The 16,631-nt window shown below is 33.6% G+C and overlaps 1 protein-coding gene across 1 annotated transcript; it reads right to left on the reverse strand.

The window, feature by feature from the left end:
* Positions 1-3,967: 3,967 nt before the first annotated feature.
* On the reverse strand, positions 3,968-5,430 carry LOC145793850 (uncharacterized). The gene is made up of 3 exons (XM_082876730.1): positions 4,882-5,430; positions 4,542-4,773; positions 3,968-4,449 (listed from the first exon to the last, which is right to left on the reverse strand). The coding sequence occupies exons 1-3, from the start codon at positions 5,428-5,430 to the stop codon at positions 3,968-3,970; spliced, it is 1,263 nt and encodes a 420-aa protein (XP_082732856.1).
* Between the last annotated feature and the right edge of the window lie 11,201 nt (positions 5,431-16,631).

Raw genomic sequence — 16,631 nt, forward strand, 5'->3', positions numbered from 1 at the left:
TGGCGACTAAATCAAGTTTAGTCGCCATTTGGTCAACTTTCAGCGACGAAATTCTTCATTTTAGTCGCCATTTGTGCTTTTTCTTGTAGTGAAAATATGAATATATTTTATAAGTTCAATAAAGAATAATATATTAAAATTATAAATTAAGCTTTTTCATGAACAATGAAAAACTTTCAACCTTAACAAAATATGAACATAATAAATTTAATTTCACTTTGAAACTTGATCATATATCAAAGTAGAATTTGACGCTATTTCAAATCTTGAATCACTTAAGATGGTTATGACATTTAAAATCATTGCACAAAAAGCAATAAAAAATATGTAGAGAGACAAATGAGATAGAGAAAGGTGAGAGAGAGTTAGGGTTTCTTTGTGTGATTATGAATAATAATGTTATGATAATCACATTATTTTGCTGTATTTTATATACTATGTGACGCGTTACAACTGCATTGATAATAAATATTAGTGATGGAATTTATTAAATCAATTAAAAATGAAATATAAAGTGATGTACAAAATATAATAAAATAAGGTGATTCATTATTAGTCGGTGAAAATGAAACTAAGATTTTTCGGACTTCGCATTTTTTGTACTAACAGTTGATGCGGGCACTATAAGGAATTTTTTTTCTTCATAAAGTATAAATTTTTAGGTAATTTTTTATTTTTAAATAGGGGGGTCAAGGCTCCCCTTCAGTGCCTTGTTAGTTCCGCCACTGCAATCATGCTTTAAAAAAATTGTGCTAGGAGTGGCTCTAGCTTAGTTGCCTGATCTTCCTACCAAATCTCTTTTAAGGAAGAGATTTTGGGTTCTATTTTTAAGAGTGAAATACGAGGGTAAGATTTTTTATGAAGTGTATGGGTTTATGAGTTTCAACTCTCTCCAAATGCTAACTTAACAATTAATCATTAACTTTCGTTGATCAAAAAGAAAATAAAAAAATTGTTCTAAATTTAAAAAGAAAAGAACAAAAAAGAAAAACACAATCTAATAAACAAAAGTGTAATTTGAGCATAATTTAAGTGGTTGTATTTTTAAGTTTTCAAAGAAAAGTTTAGAGGTCGAGTTTATAGAGAAGCGTTAATTGTTCGGATATGTTAACTAATTTACTAACCCACTAATATCTTACCTAGTGTAAAAAATACAAAAAAAAAATAAAATAAATAAATAAAGCAAAATGGGTTTGTTTCTCTACTTCATTATGACTAATCCACCTTTAATTAATCCCACTTCACACTTAAGTCATTTGTCTTGCTTCAGTCTAAAGTATATTCCACTAATCTGTAATTTTATACTGTTTATTCAAATTTAATGATTGTTGATGGCTTCTTTGAGAGAAAGAAAGAGAAAAAATAAACAAGTAAATAAATAAATAAAAAGTCACTTATGGATGCCTTTTTCACTAACCATCTTTGTTTATATTATTATGAAGTGTTTTATCTGTTTGGCAATTTCCTCCATTATGTACCAATAAAAAAATATTTTGCTGTTAATTAGTCATTAAGCTAGGACTTTATTTTATGACAGACTGGAAAAGTTCAATTTCTAAAGTAATTATCCAAGTGGGACAAAGATTAAAGAGAAAGAAAAAATATTTAAAACCCAGGATTTTTCATTAAAAATGAGATTTTTCTTGTAAAACTACTTTTGTCATGAGCTATACATATTCATATATATTTTAAATACAAGGGGGATAAAAGAGCAACTTGCACTCAAGCTTTATATATTGTTAAGTTTTTATTTATTTATTTATATATATTGTTAAGTTAATCCCCCACATAATTTTGATTCCACTTGCAGAAAATTGTTTACTCCTAATTGACATGCTACAAGTACACAAACAAACACTGCGTTTAAGGAATATAATTCTATGTAATTTCATGCCAATAACACTTTTTCATATTATTACACTAATTAGAGGATGCTTCTATATATTATGGAAATATTTTATCGCAACTCTTCTCTAATTTTATGAACACATAGGAGGTGAAATACTTTACTGAGTAATACTTCTTGAGATTTGCTTAAAATATAATTTGTTCCTTATGATATTAGAAATTACATTTTGTCCCTGGAAGTTGCTAATTTCATAACAAATGGCCCATTTTATTAATAAATCATCAAGTCAATTAACAGTTTTTAATGCTGTTAGAAATTTATTTCAATTAATAATTCATATAATTTTATCATTGTATTGAAGAGTAGTTAAAATTTTCATTTTCAGTTAATTTTGTTAAATAAATTTTTTCAATAAGTGGCAATTTGTAATTTTTCAAATTACAGAGACAATTAGTATTATAAGCAAATCTTAGAGGGGTGTATTTATAATTTATCCTACTTCATTTGATAACTATCATTTTTTAAATATATATTATTACACTTTTGTTAATTAATTCTTGGACTTATAATCCACCAATTGAAAGGAAATATATAGCCCATTATTGAAAGGAAATAATAAAATCTAGTTCACAATGAGAAGAAATAATTAATATTTATTTTTGACAAAAATAGACTCCAACGAAGTATACAAGGATAGCCAATTGCACAAGTCTCGGTTAGATAGGTAGATAACACAATATTTTTAATTCCTAAAATATGGATTGATCTTTTGCATCAAGTGATCATTTTTTTTTTTTTTTTTGAACTTTTTAATTTGACACTTCCAAAACATATTAAAGATTTTGTTATAATCCGTGTGAATGACTTTCTCCAAGAAAAATTATTCAATATTTTTAAAACGTCACGTGTTTATATTCCTTGACTAATCATCATATATAATGCCTCCTTATGTTTTTAATCACCCGATACAAAGTTATAAGTCTTACCTTTTTCACTAATTATAATACTTTAAAACACCACGTGATCGTACTATAAAAATATCCAATAATTGCTCGCTTTTCCAATACTTTCCTCGATTAATTTTTCAAAAAGCTTCAGCTTCTTTCTAGTTGATGATCTAACTAGATAGATATTACTGGGTCTTTAGTTGGCCAACTTTTCAATCTTCTGATCCATTTAACTTATAAAGCTTGCAGAGCAAATTATTCTCGCAAAAATTAAATTAATTAGATATCGATAATTATATTATTTAATTTAAAAGTTATATTTATTATCTATTTTTATACGACAAGCATGATTTGATCATATAACTATTAATTTTTAATTAATTAAATATTTTTATGAAAGGCATGCTTAATAAATCGTACAAAAAGAATGATTCAGATTATTAAATTAAACGTAAAATGAGTTTACTATGATTGAACATTGTCCTCGTTTGGCAAATTGGGTTTAGGTTGGAACTAAAACAGCACAAAAAGACAAAATAAGTTAAATAAGTCAATAAGATAAAGGGTTGTTTTGAGAAGATGGTAAAAAGTGACTTTTTGGCTTTTAACCAAGCTTTTAGCTTTTTTAGACAAATGATTTGGGAAGTTGGTAAAAAGTGATTTTTTGACTTTTTTAGTTAATAATTTTTTATGTTGTCATATCATCATGGCATAGTGTAAAATGACCAAAATACCCCCTTCTCATTTGCAAATTACAGAATTTCACATGCTCTAGCTCCTTGTACCGTCACATACTCATCTATGCAACGTTTTTTTTTTTTTTTTTTAATAAAATAAAATAAAAAATTCAAAATATTTCATTTTTACCTTTAAATGTCTTCCTAAAAAATAAAAATACAAATTGTATAAAAATTCACCAAGGATAAAAAATTTAAAAAAAAAAAAAAAAACAATTGTCTTATGATATTCAGCTTACAGCTTCCCAAATGGGTTTCAAAACAAAAGTAACTCCTCATATGTAAATTAAAAATAAATAAATAAATAATTTAAAAAAATAAAAATTGTATATATAACTCATCATAAAAATATTAAGAAAAATAAAAAAAAAAAAGCTTCACTAGGCCAAAATAACTCCTCATATGTAACCGTATATATTATTCGTAAAGATTGATTACAGCAGTAGCTCACGGCGATTTTGCACCAACACATTTCTAATAGATTTTCTAAATTCGTTCATTTCTATATCATCATCACCCGCTGGGTCAAGCTCATCATCATCACCAACACCTGCTGCGTTGGGCATGTCGCTAAAAATAAAATGTTCCGCATTAGCAACCCAGTTGAATGCTTCATCTTCGTTTGAGTTACGGCGTATGAAATTATGTAGTGCCATTGAAGCCCCAACCAATGGCACTTGCACTTTCCCAAAATCATACCGAGGCATGTTATGTAGAAAACCCCAGCGTGCTTTCCACACTCCGAATGTACGTTCAATTGCACTCCTTAATGAGGAGTGCACTGTGTTAAAAACTTCGTTCGCGTTGCGTGCTCGTCCAGTCACACGGAACTGTTCTTGGTGATACCGACATCCTTTAAACGGTGAAAGAAAGCCTTTCTGATTCTTGTACCCTGCATCAACAAGGTAATACTTTCCTGTGTGTGTCCAAATAATTTTAATTAGTAAGAAATGTTAATAAAAAGACAATAAATCAGTCATGATATTGAACAGTGCCACTTCATTTTACCTTCTACTGGGTGTGAAAATTTTTTCGCCGGATCTTGGGTAACTTCGTTAAATACTCTACTGTCATGCATACTACCCTCCCAGCCACAGGAGATGAACGTAAAACACAAGTCAAAATCGCAAACTGCAAGGATATTTTGCGTGTGTCGTCCTTTACGACCAAAATATGGTGGTGCCTCACGCGGATTCAAATTTGCCTCCACATGCGTCCCATCCAATGCCCCAGTACAGTCCTGCATGCTCATATAATGCAAACATGCCATAAGTGACTAGAAAATTACATTTTGGACATACACAACTATTTTGACACATGGCAAATTAACGAACGTGTTACACCTCACCCTGAATGGCAAATATTTTGGTTGCGACTCCAAGTATGGATGTCTACTATTTTGAGGCCTTGTCGGTCGACAGTGGGCTCGTGTAAATTCCTTCATTGCTCTAAGAACACGCTTAAAATGACGCCACACTGTCTCCCCTGAGTGTTGGAAGCGGTCTTCAATATCCCAACTTGGGAAGCCTCGCAATACGTATATAAACATCCCCACACTCTCAACTACATCAATACCATGCGGACACTGCGGGAGTTCGAGACCAAAATCGGCTACTAATGTGTTACACAATTTTATGAACACATCCCTTGGCATCCTAAAATTACGCCGAAACGCTTCTTCTCGGCCTGTAAGCATCTCCTGCATCCATAATCTCCCGGTCAACGCAGATGTGTGAAATGGAGTCCTGTCAACGTATGCGTACTCATTGGCCATGCGTGCAATTTCTAGCCATATCATTGATGTTGTCATTTCCATCTCCCCGATTGTCTCGCGTATCCATGTATTAATTTGGCCATTGCACACAACACCCGCGCTACTACCCTCTTGCGGATCCATTGATGCTGTATAACAAATTCAACCAAGAACACAAAAAAACAAAAAAAAAAAAAACAAAAGCAAAGAAAAAAAAAAGAGGTGATTCAAATGCGTAACGTATGTTACTCTTGCAACCATGCAAGCCTATTGGAATCAAATTTGAATAACAAGAACACACCTTTACTAGGGGACGTCAGCTGAAGTGTGAATATCTTAACTACTACTGAAATTGCTTACTCTTGTGATGCGCATGTATTGGACACCCCTGTGTACAAATAAATAGGTAGGCTTCCCCAACTACAAATTCATTCCTGTGGGCACGTGAATACCTTGGCCAAGTATTTGTACACCATCACATGGGCAAGTGTATCCCCCTTTAGCAGAAATATCAATTCACATAACTTTTACAAAAAGTATAAGATTCCAATTGCAGTCAGCATGTACAAATAGGTTTCACTTTTTGGATTTATATTAGTTTTTTAATTGAGAACATGTCTTTTTTTTTTCTTTTTTTTTATGGGAAACCCATAACTACTGGAAAAAATAAAAAAAAAAAATAGAAAAAAGCTTATAAATAAAAACATCCCAAGTTCAGAAACATAAGTAAATAAGCAAAAAAAAAGTTAAAAAAAATAAAAAAAAAATGTAACTAAAAAAAAATGATCATACTCTACTGTCCATGCATAAGCTCCTAATTTTTGGAATGGTCACACACCTACCATTCAAACGTGTTTAACGTTCAACACTACATAACAGCTGGGTTTTACACACCATAATAGGAAACACAAAAATAAAGAAAATAAATAAACATATCCCAAGTTCACAAATAGAAGTAAATAAGAACAGAGAAAAAAAAAAAAGAAAAAAAAGCACAAAGTAGTTAACATTGCACTTGTTCCTACCAAGCTTTAATTAAGGTCAAGCACCCCATCCCGCCCAAATAGAGATACACTGCGGGTTCCACTGACAACAGTTGGATGACATATGGCACGCTTCTCTTTTAACCACGCAACAATGCAATCAACGGGGAGACCCATCATGAGGTCGCGGTTGTCCGGTGAATTCATTAGCGAGCATGCAAACGAAAATAACGGACCACCCAGCTCCAATCCTGAAACATTCATAAGCCTCGCAAGACAATCCCCAACAGTGTTCTCGCCCCTTCCTGTCACAACATATTGGGTGACTTTCAGCTCCCTGCTTTGTTTGCTAACAGCCTCCACAAGGTTGTCCATGCTACTGGCCACTGTACCAGGGGCAGCCCTCTTTCGACGCTTTGCATTGGCTGATCCATCTGCAGTGGACTGTGGGGGAGCATCATCAAATAGCGAAGAATCAACCATGTTTTCGCAGCCTCTATCAGGCACAGTAATAGGTGGTGTGCCATCACTAAGAGGTGCCATGCCACTGTCAGCGTCTGCATCATTGGCAACCACATCATCATCACGGATTTCAGTTGGGGTCCGTGCATGTTTTCCTGTTGCAGAAGCGCCCGAGTACACCATTTCCATAAGCTCCAAGTGCTCCAAGGGCTTTGTCTTGAACTTTGCACATCGCTAGTTCATCAGACATAGTAAAAAAAAAAATGTCAAGCAACCCAACAACAATTACTTTGTAACCAATAAAATGAAGAAGACAGCTGTTATTTGGAAAAGTAAAGTACATCATACCGCTTGCATTTTCGCCCACCAATGCTCAGGTGCTATGAACAAACCCGTGGCCTGGTCTGTAACAACCCTCATACTGTTTACCGATTAATGACTGATTAACTGCTAATTACTGTTAACCGAGACTTATCATGACTAATAATTGAACTGAATCACGTACTGAACTGACTGACTGGAATCTGGAAGTAATTGACTGACTGTATCTGTTTAAATGCATAGCACATCTGTTTGAATTGCATTTTATCTGTTGACTGATTATTTGATCTGTTCGTGTTTTACGTTTAAACTGCTAATTGAAGGCCTTATCGGCGGCCGAATCCGGAATTGATTGATATTTTATGGCCATTGTATTTATGTGAAATTATGGTATGGTTATCCGAAAACTGATTAGGTATGATTAAATTAGATTAAATATTGATCAATTGCAGAGTTGGCCTTATTTACCGAACTACCCCTAGTGGACCACTATCTCACACACACACTTGAGCCTTATACATTGAATCAAACATTTCTTTAGCCTATTTGTGAGACCCTTAGCCGACCATAGAGAGAGAGAGAGACTTGAGGAGTTGAGTTCATCTCCATATTGCTTAGAACTTGAAGAGAATTGAAGTGTAGATTGCTAAAGTAAGCTCCTAGTCTTCTAATTCAAGACCTAAGGTAGAGTAATTCCCCTCTTGCTTATGAATTGAGCTTGTTCTTGCATGATTCATGTCAAATTAAGGAGCTAAGTCTTGTTTTAGTTCATACATGCTGAAATAGAACATAATTCATGCATGCATGTTTGAATTGTTGGATTTTGAGTTGAATTCATGGAAAATTGTCACATGCATGTCCATAATTTTGTAATGGTCCATGTTTTCATCTTGTTCGTGAATCAATTGGCTCACTAGAGCATGTTTTGAAGCTTGAAAGTTATTTAAAGATCATGCATGTCATGTTTGAAGATCGTTCTTGAAAATGATTTGAAATTGAGTTTGAATTAAACACCCTTGGGCTTTGATTTCTCAAATTGAGCTTTGAATTATGTTTAACTATGTGTTTACAAATGTTTTCTGGAAATTCAGCCCAAGAGGTCGAGTTTTGAGTTGTTTAAACTTGGTTTTGAGCTCGGAGGTGCAATCTGGAATTTCCAGATTTCGCATTTCCGCTCGAGCGGGGAAAGTGCCGCTCGAGCGTGGAATTCGAGCATCCAGCATCTCTGCACTGTTTTGCAGTCCGCTCGAGCGGAGGATTGGGCGCTCGAGCGGAGTCGTGTCTCAAGCTCGAGCGGGCGTCGAGCGGAGATTTCACCCATCCAGTACTTTTACAGTACGCTCGAGCGGGAAAGTTTACGCTCGAGCGTGTACCTTTGTTGCATGTCCGCTCGAGCGGGGAAACCTGCGCTCGAGTGGGACTCTGTTTTTCTGAAAATGCTTTTAAATGTAAATCTTTGCATCCTCATCCCATTCTGGGCATTCTTAGGCCTAGTTTAAGACATCTTAATGAGGTTATAGATGTAGAACACACCGAGGCATTAAGGATTAAGTTATTGCCTTTCCCAGCTGTGTAGCTTAGTGTGTGTGTTCAATCTGTTAACTGTGTAGGGTTGGCATTTCGAGGAGACGCTCTAGCCTACTGTAGCCCAGAACTCTGTGAGTAACAATTGTGTAAAGATATGTTCAACTGATTATCTTTTGAATACTGAACTGAACTGTTTACTGAACTGGCATTATTTACTGAATGAATGTATGTCCTTTATTTTTGAACTGTATTGTGGCATCCTTAGCACTTACTGTTTACTGTTACTGTGACAGAATTCTCTGTCGGTTCCCTCGTGGAGCCACTACTGTTTACTGACTGATGGCCATCATTACTGTTCGGTCTTCTAGACCTACTGTTTACTGTTATGCTAACGGATGTACCACATATGACTGTTTACCGTACTGAATAACTGAATGACTGATTGAAATGAACTGTTTTCATACTGCAAGGACATTCATTCTTAACCTCTTTACGCTTTATGTTATTCACTGGGCTTGAGCTCACTGCTCATATATATATGTAGGTGTTCAGGCACCAGACCGCAGCTAGGAGCGTCAGGGTTACTCCAGTTTTGTCAAGCCAGCCTTTATGCCTCACCGCGAGGTTCCGAGCCTATCTGCTAAGGCTTAGGGGTGTTTTAGAAGTCCCCCTTCTGTACTGTCTTACTGTTTTGTAATAACTGGATGAATTGTTTAGACTGACTGTTTACCGTACTGTTATCAAGGGATTAAGTCCCTGTACTGTGTGACTGTAAATACTGTATAGACTGTACTGTTTGTATATGTGAATGCATGAAATCTTTTAGCATGCAGACTGTCACAGCTCAATGGACATTATTTATTTACTGTTTGGCTTCCGCTAAGCCCTGTACTCTGTTTTACTGTACCACTGTTCTGCAGGCCTTCGGTAATCTCGGATTATTGGCCGGTTACGGTGCTAAACCCATAGGGCCGGGTTTGGGTCGTGACTATCCTATTCCTGTGAAGCCTTGACTAGCATCTTGCAACTTTTTCCAGGCAACCCAATCTTTTTTCAGATTGTCATATTTGTTTTTAATTTGTTTGGCCGAATGTCGCATTCCGGTTTTCTCATAGAACTTGTTGGCAATATTCTTACACCCAGTGCTAGATAAGGCACATAGTTGTCGGTTACCTTTCTTCATTTCATCAAGGACAAGTTGTAGGTACAGCTTAGTGTTGTCACTATCCCAAGTGCATTTGTGGACAGGTGAATTTTGGCTTGATGTCACACCCTTGCCATGTGTTTTTGAAGGGGTACGGGGTGAAGTACGAGTGGTTGCCATCAAACTACGAGTGGGTCATAAGTGTAGTTCACAAGAAAATGAGCATACAGCGCAAGACAATTAATTACATGTATAGAAGTAGCAATACAACAACGCATGCAATCCAATTAGTTAATTTCTTTACAGTACAACAACGTAGCAGTGGTCGTAGACAACAAAAAATAAGGTTTCTTGAATATGAAAGTGCATACAGTCATACAAAAGTTCATAATGCATTACATCGACATGTCTAATACAGTGAAAGAGGCATAATATGCAAGTTACACGCATAACTACGTCCAACGTCAGGGTGTTCGGTCTTGAAAATAATACAAAAACCCACAAAATGAGCATGAATCACATACGAAACAACAAGGCAATCACTATGACGCTCAACGCACCGACGACTGTCCAAAGCAAACGTAGGCTCTGATCTATGCGATCAACGTCACTACGTAACCCCAGATCGACGTCATTCGGAGGGAGGTCATTAGCAACCCTTTCTCCGCGAAACTCGTCACACCAACCTACCCACGAAACACATTTCTGGCATACACAAGTTCAGTAGTTAGAGTCATTTATTTATGACATAACCGTAAATGACAAGTACAGGAGTACATGCATTGAATAGCGGTAATACGCACCGTTGGACTAGGGAAAACATAGTATGCACAACTTGGGTTTTTGTTAGATCTAGAAATCTTTACAAAGCAGTGTCCAAAGCCACATGCACACATCCTTCGTGGCCATGAAGAAGTGGCAGTTGACATCGAGGAAGCCATTTCTGTGGTGTGTAGTGGAATAAGAAATGTTAACATGTCTCCTTATAGTGGTGTGGAACAAGAAATGTCAATGGATGTGTTTCTTAAACCCCAGATGCATGTGTCATCATATGGGTGTCGGAAAAATGTAACCCATGGACAACTTGTGACTTATTACATGTAGAGAACACCTGATACAGATAATCTTAAAATGAAATTTGTGGCTTTTTTGGCTGTTATACCATTTCCTCAATTCATGTGAAAAATGGAAACATGCAAGCCATCTTTGCACTTCCCAACAGTACTACCACATCCACCATATGACAAAAAAATTGAAAGAACTAGTTGGGAGCATAAGGACCAATTTCAACATCAGCTTTTCCCGAAAAAATAAAAAAGGAATGGAGGATAAGATTTTTAAACTATTTGAAGCAATTGTTTTCTAATTGCAGGATAACATAGATGAACCTTATGAAGTTCCACTGTTTTCTAATTGCAGGATAACATTTGATCTCTTAAATGGTTTAGAGCTTATAAAAATAATGGTTTTAAGGTTTGTGAAGACAAAAGAACAAATAATGGGCTTTGAATGATTTTTTTTAGAACGGATGACACTTGGTGGATTATAAACTGCAATTTTGCTGGAAAAATATCTTCGTGGGGGTTTTCTGACAACAATAAAGAGAAGTAGAATAACAAAGACAAGGAATGGAAGAAAACAAAAAGCACACTCTTTGTCAACCAAACTTTTCAAACTTCATCAAATTACTGCAATTTCATTTGGCATGGTAGCTTCAATAAGAGATGTAACATAAGGAGGAAAATTTGAGGATGTAAGATAACTAACTTAAACTTTTGAAGAAAAAAAAAAAAAAACCACCAAGTAACAGATTCATGAGGCCAAATAATCATATAACATCTGGAAAAAAAAAAAAAAATTCCAAGTATTGAAGCTTGTGATCAACCACAAAACAAATAAAAAAACAATAACAAAAACAAAAACACACAGAAGTAAAAGTGTTATGAGGTCAACATAATCAAATATAACTCCAGGCAATCCAAGTAGGTAAGCTTGTGATCAACCACAAAGGCAGGAGATTGGAGAAGAGGACTCATCTCAAAGCTGTTTGGCAGTACAATGCCTATGTATGAACCTTCCTTGTTTATTACATTCATCTTTTTCAGCACATTATGAGAAATTAAAGCATATGATCCATACAGAAAACCCAGTAGAAGAACCAAACATCCCAATGACATTAACGTTATATGAGTATCCATGTCTCTGTCTCTCTCTGGAAATTGAAAAGCTTTGGAGAGCATTCAATGGTGGAGACACAGACAGATTTGTGAATCTAATCAATGTGAAATTAATAAAGAAGAATATAAAATTTGTTTTGCACCATCTATAAAAAAAAAAATTAAAAACAAAAATCTTTATTCATCAACTCTGTTTTTCCTGTGGTTAGAGATGCAGTTCAGTGGCTATAAATACCAACAGGCCTTTTTTTTTTTTTGGGTGTAGTCGATAGATGCAGCCATGTACACAAGCAGAATGAGTCATTGGTTTTGTACGGAACCAGGTACATAAGCAGAATGAGTCATTGTAAGCTTCCCCAACTCATTGTTTTTTGTTGTTCAAAAGCAAAATAAGCAAATCTGAAAGGGGTATCCATAGGTCGCAATTAACAAATTTCTACTAAATTTGTTTCATCGCAAAATAAGGCCAGCAGAAGTAGTAAAAATAAAAATGAAAAATAAATACATAAAAAAATAAAGCACACAGTGGGTAAGAAGATGGCAATCAGACCAGTGTTTACCCAAAAAATTCCAAAAAACAAAAAGAATAGCAGATGGTAGTCAAAAAGCCAAATAACACTTGTAATATCATCAACGGAACTGAAAATTAACAGATCTATTTGTAATTTAATAGTTTCTACACATGTTGTTGCAAATCACAGGTAGCAGATTTGCAGCAGAGGGAAGAGGCTTACATGATTGTGTAGATCAACCGAGGAAGACGACTTTGGTAGAGGGAATTCGGTGGCGATGTCGATGGCCGACGCTAGGAACAAGTCTTACGCGGCGTCCACAGCAGCGGTGCAACGGTGCAGCGGAGCGAAGACGATCTGAGAAGGGGAGAAGAACAAGAGGCGTGAGATGCAAAATGGTGAAATGTTTTGACGAAACAAACCCTAAAGTGAATGGAGGGTATATTCGTAAATACCCCCTCCTGCGTTTATCTAGCTTCCCAAATGAGTTTGACGAACAAAAAAGCCACGTTTAGCGTTTTCATCAGACGCCCAAACGCGACTTTTAACCACGTTGCCAAAACAAGCCAAAATATTACATCTAAACCACAATCATTTCACTTTTCTTTTACAAAAAAATCAAAAAGTTAAAAAGTTCTTTCCAAATAAAATTAATTTAATCAGGTTAAATTAGTTAAAAAAAAAAAATTTCAAACTAAAAATATTCTTCCCAAAGGAAATTGGCTCATTTGCACAAAAGTCTTTTCCCTTTTGAAAATAAACTTTTGCTACAAATTAAAATTCATCTATTAGTGTGATTTGGTCATCAATTTTGACCTTGTCGTCAACTAGTACCATTTGATCAACATTAGTTGCATTATAAATTATAGAGAACGCTTGCTTGACGTTTTAATTTTCAAGACTTTCGCCTAATCTTCGTGGTGGCTTATTTATTACGCTCCCTTTCTTTCGACTAAAAATAATTATGAACCATTTTTTTAAGAAAATGTTTTGTAGGAAAAATATTCTTTTATATATAATTGTAATTGTAAAACTAATGTCATAATAATTATAATAGTGATGGCGACATTAGTTAGATTTTGAAAATATTTTTCACATATTAAAAGTAAAACATACTTTTCGTATGCTTGTTTTTCATTGACGGTGAAAAAAATTTTCTTTGACTTTTAATTTTTTGTTGTTCCAAATCCTAGAACATGCGCAAAATAATTTTGCCCCAATAAATGAAGCATTAGATTGTGAAGATTTTTTATTAAAATATGGAAAATGAGTTGGACCCCTTTAAGGAGGCACCCTCTTTGACCCCCTATCTTTCTGATTGGCCAATTTTTCTTTTTTCTTTTTTTTTTTCTTCTCCTCCAATCGCCACCCACCACGTGTGTGTGGGGGGTGGTGGGGGTGGTGATTGGTGGGAGTCTCAATCACTTCTCTTAAAATAAATTGAAAAAGGTTAACACTTTTGGCTGGTATGGATGATCTGGTAAAGGTTAGAGTTTAGTTTAATTTTGAAAGAGTCAAGCCTCATTTGGGAACATGCTATTTTAGTATTTTTTTGATTTTTTAGCTAAAATATGAGATAAAAAAATTAGTATATTTGGAGTAACTTTTTGACTTTTTACAAAAAGATGTGTAAAAAATAAAGAGAAAATAGAATCTTTGACTTTTTGGTATAGATTATAAATTTTTTGACTTTTTTAATAATTTTTTGACTTTTTAACTAAAAGGTTAACTTGCCAAACGAGGCATAAGTATTCAGTGCATGATGCTGTTTCTAACTTGAAGTAGGTCTAGTAAGGTGTGACCCAGGACAGCTGGTTCCAGATGCAGAGTAAACTCTTGGCTTTGGGTGTGATAGTGTTTGTTTGTTTTTTTTTTTTTTTTGTTTGCCTTGCTGCTGTAGTGTTGTTGTTTGTTTCCTTTCTTTGGTTGTTTTTGATTGGTTTCTTATCAATTTTGGATCAAGTGCTAATATATAATTGTACTTCTTTTGCGGTGCCAACTTAGTTAGAATTGTTGAGGTTAGCTTTGATGATCTACGCACTTTCTTGCTTTTTTTTATGTAAGTTTTGTTTATATTTTGCTTTCTTCATCAATAAAATTTTCTATTTTGCTGATAAAAAAAAAAAAAACACTTTTAAAATACCATCTCTAAATTTATTCTCAATTGGGTGGATTGTTATATATGAGTTGCTAACTCATTTAAGAATCAACTAATTAAGACCTAATCCTTGCCACGTCAATGCAGGTATAATTTTTTTTTACCCAATTGATAAGAGAATTATTATAAATATGTTTAAAAAATTATATCAATCGAAACAATTATATCCCAACAACCCATAAACATTACAAGAAATAAATAAGGAGAAGAAAGCAACGACTCAAACCCAATAACCACCAAAAAAATACTCTATAATGAAAAAATAAATAAATAAATAACACAATGCAACCTCATAATTAGGATTGTAAACGAGCTGAGTAGAGCCAAATTTTAGTATGTTTGGATTTATTTATTAAGATTTTAACGAGTTTGAGATTGAGCTCGAGCTTAATAAAAATTTAACAAACAGAGCTCGAGCCGAGTTGACTTAGGCTTGACTCGAGCTTAAGCCTGTTTACGAGGCTTAACGAACCAAAAAATTTATAAATTTATACTAAAGTTACAATTAAAATTTTGATTATATAATTATATATACAATATATATAAATATATTAAAAAAAGTCAATATTTTTTTAAAATAATAATATTTACCACCACTATTGTATAAATGTACTATAGTTAACTATTATTTACATTTATATTTTTTAAATATATAAATAACATATTTATCTTATATTTTATACATATTTTTATATTCTTTAATATATAAATAATAAATATTAAACGAATCAACTAACGAGCCGAGTTTACGAATGTTTAGGCTTATTTATTAGAAATTTAATAAACTCGAGCTCGAGTTCGAACGCAAAAAAAAAAAAAATTAACGAATCGAATTCGAACGAATTCTTACTAAACCGAACTCAAACCTATTCACAAACAATTCTGTTTATTTGCGGTCGTACCTATAATGTGGTGAGGAGAAAATAACCAATTTTTGCTTATGACAATAAAACCCCCTTTCACGATGTAACAACCTTGTCACATATGCTTGGAAGAAAAAATAATAAATAATTATTAATTAATAATATCATATTGTTAGCCATCTCAATTTCCCAGTTGATTCAAAGTGGATAAATTTACTAATAATATTTTACGAGTCTCTAAGCAACACACACGTAAATTTGTTGAGTTTAGGTGTGTAAACAACCATAAGCAAGTCACTAATCCATTATTTTTTAGTATGACCATAGGAGTAGAATAATCTTTCATCCGCTAGTTCTAAATGCATCATATTAAAGAACAAGAAAGATCAAATGTATTAGGTAGAAACCGTGTGGTACTCAAAAAGAGTAAGTAGATATTTATTCTACACATGAAAAATTCAATGCATGTTTTTAGAGTAAAAAAAAAGCTAGGTCGTGCAATATTATGACGGCTAGTTAAAGAAAATTTTATGGACTAACAAATGAATGAGCAATTTTCTCAAGATGGACTTGTTCATGATAATTTTGTAACTTACATTCATCTCGTGGGTATTACTTTTAAGCTGTGTTTGATTCTTGAAATTAGAATAAATAATTTTTATTTTGACAATTCTGCGTGTCAATAGATTAGTTGATGGAAACGTAGTCGAATTAGGGAAATAACTTTGTTAGCACCGATGGTTAAATTGATCATCAAGTATTTGATGATTTAACTAGTTGAATTATAAGCATAAATCAACAGTCTAATATGAAAGAAATTTTAATTGGTTTGATGGAGGGGAAAAAATGAAATGAGAAAAGGAGAAAAAAAAATTGTTTTAGGATCTTAAATTTGTATAAATATTTGTGAAAAGAGTTTTTTTTTTTAAAAAAAGTTAAAAAAAGAGTGAATTGTAAGTGAAATAGAAAGTTTATTTATTTATTTATTTATAAATAGTTGACTAATTATGAATTGATCAGAATTCAAAAAAATAATAATAATAAATGCAAAAAAATTCAAAATATGGCCAAAGGCTACAGTTGAAGTTTTTCCAAACAAAATTGGACACAATCAATTCAACATATACATAATCTTCAATTGTTCATTCCCTTCATACAAATACATTTATTGTTTAGAAATCTAACAAACATACATTTG

This window comes from Camellia sinensis, chromosome 6, assembly GCF_055761805.1.
Source record: "Camellia sinensis isolate YWXY chromosome 6, ASM5576180v1, whole genome shotgun sequence".
In the NCBI taxonomy this organism is placed as follows: Eukaryota; Viridiplantae; Streptophyta; class Magnoliopsida; order Ericales; family Theaceae; genus Camellia; species Camellia sinensis.

Coding starts and splice junctions, on each gene's coding strand:
- LOC145793850 (XM_082876730.1), bottom strand. CDS start 5,430: ATGGATCCGCAAGAGGGTAGTAGCGCGGGTGTTGTGTGCAATGGCCAA. Junction 4,774..4,881: donor CAAAATATTTGCCATTCAGG/GTGAGGTGTAAC, acceptor ATGAGCATGCAG/GACTGTACTGGGGCATTGGA. Junction 4,450..4,541: donor ATTTTCACACCCAGTAGAAG/GTAAAATGAAGT, acceptor GGACACACACAG/GAAAGTATTACCTTGTTGAT.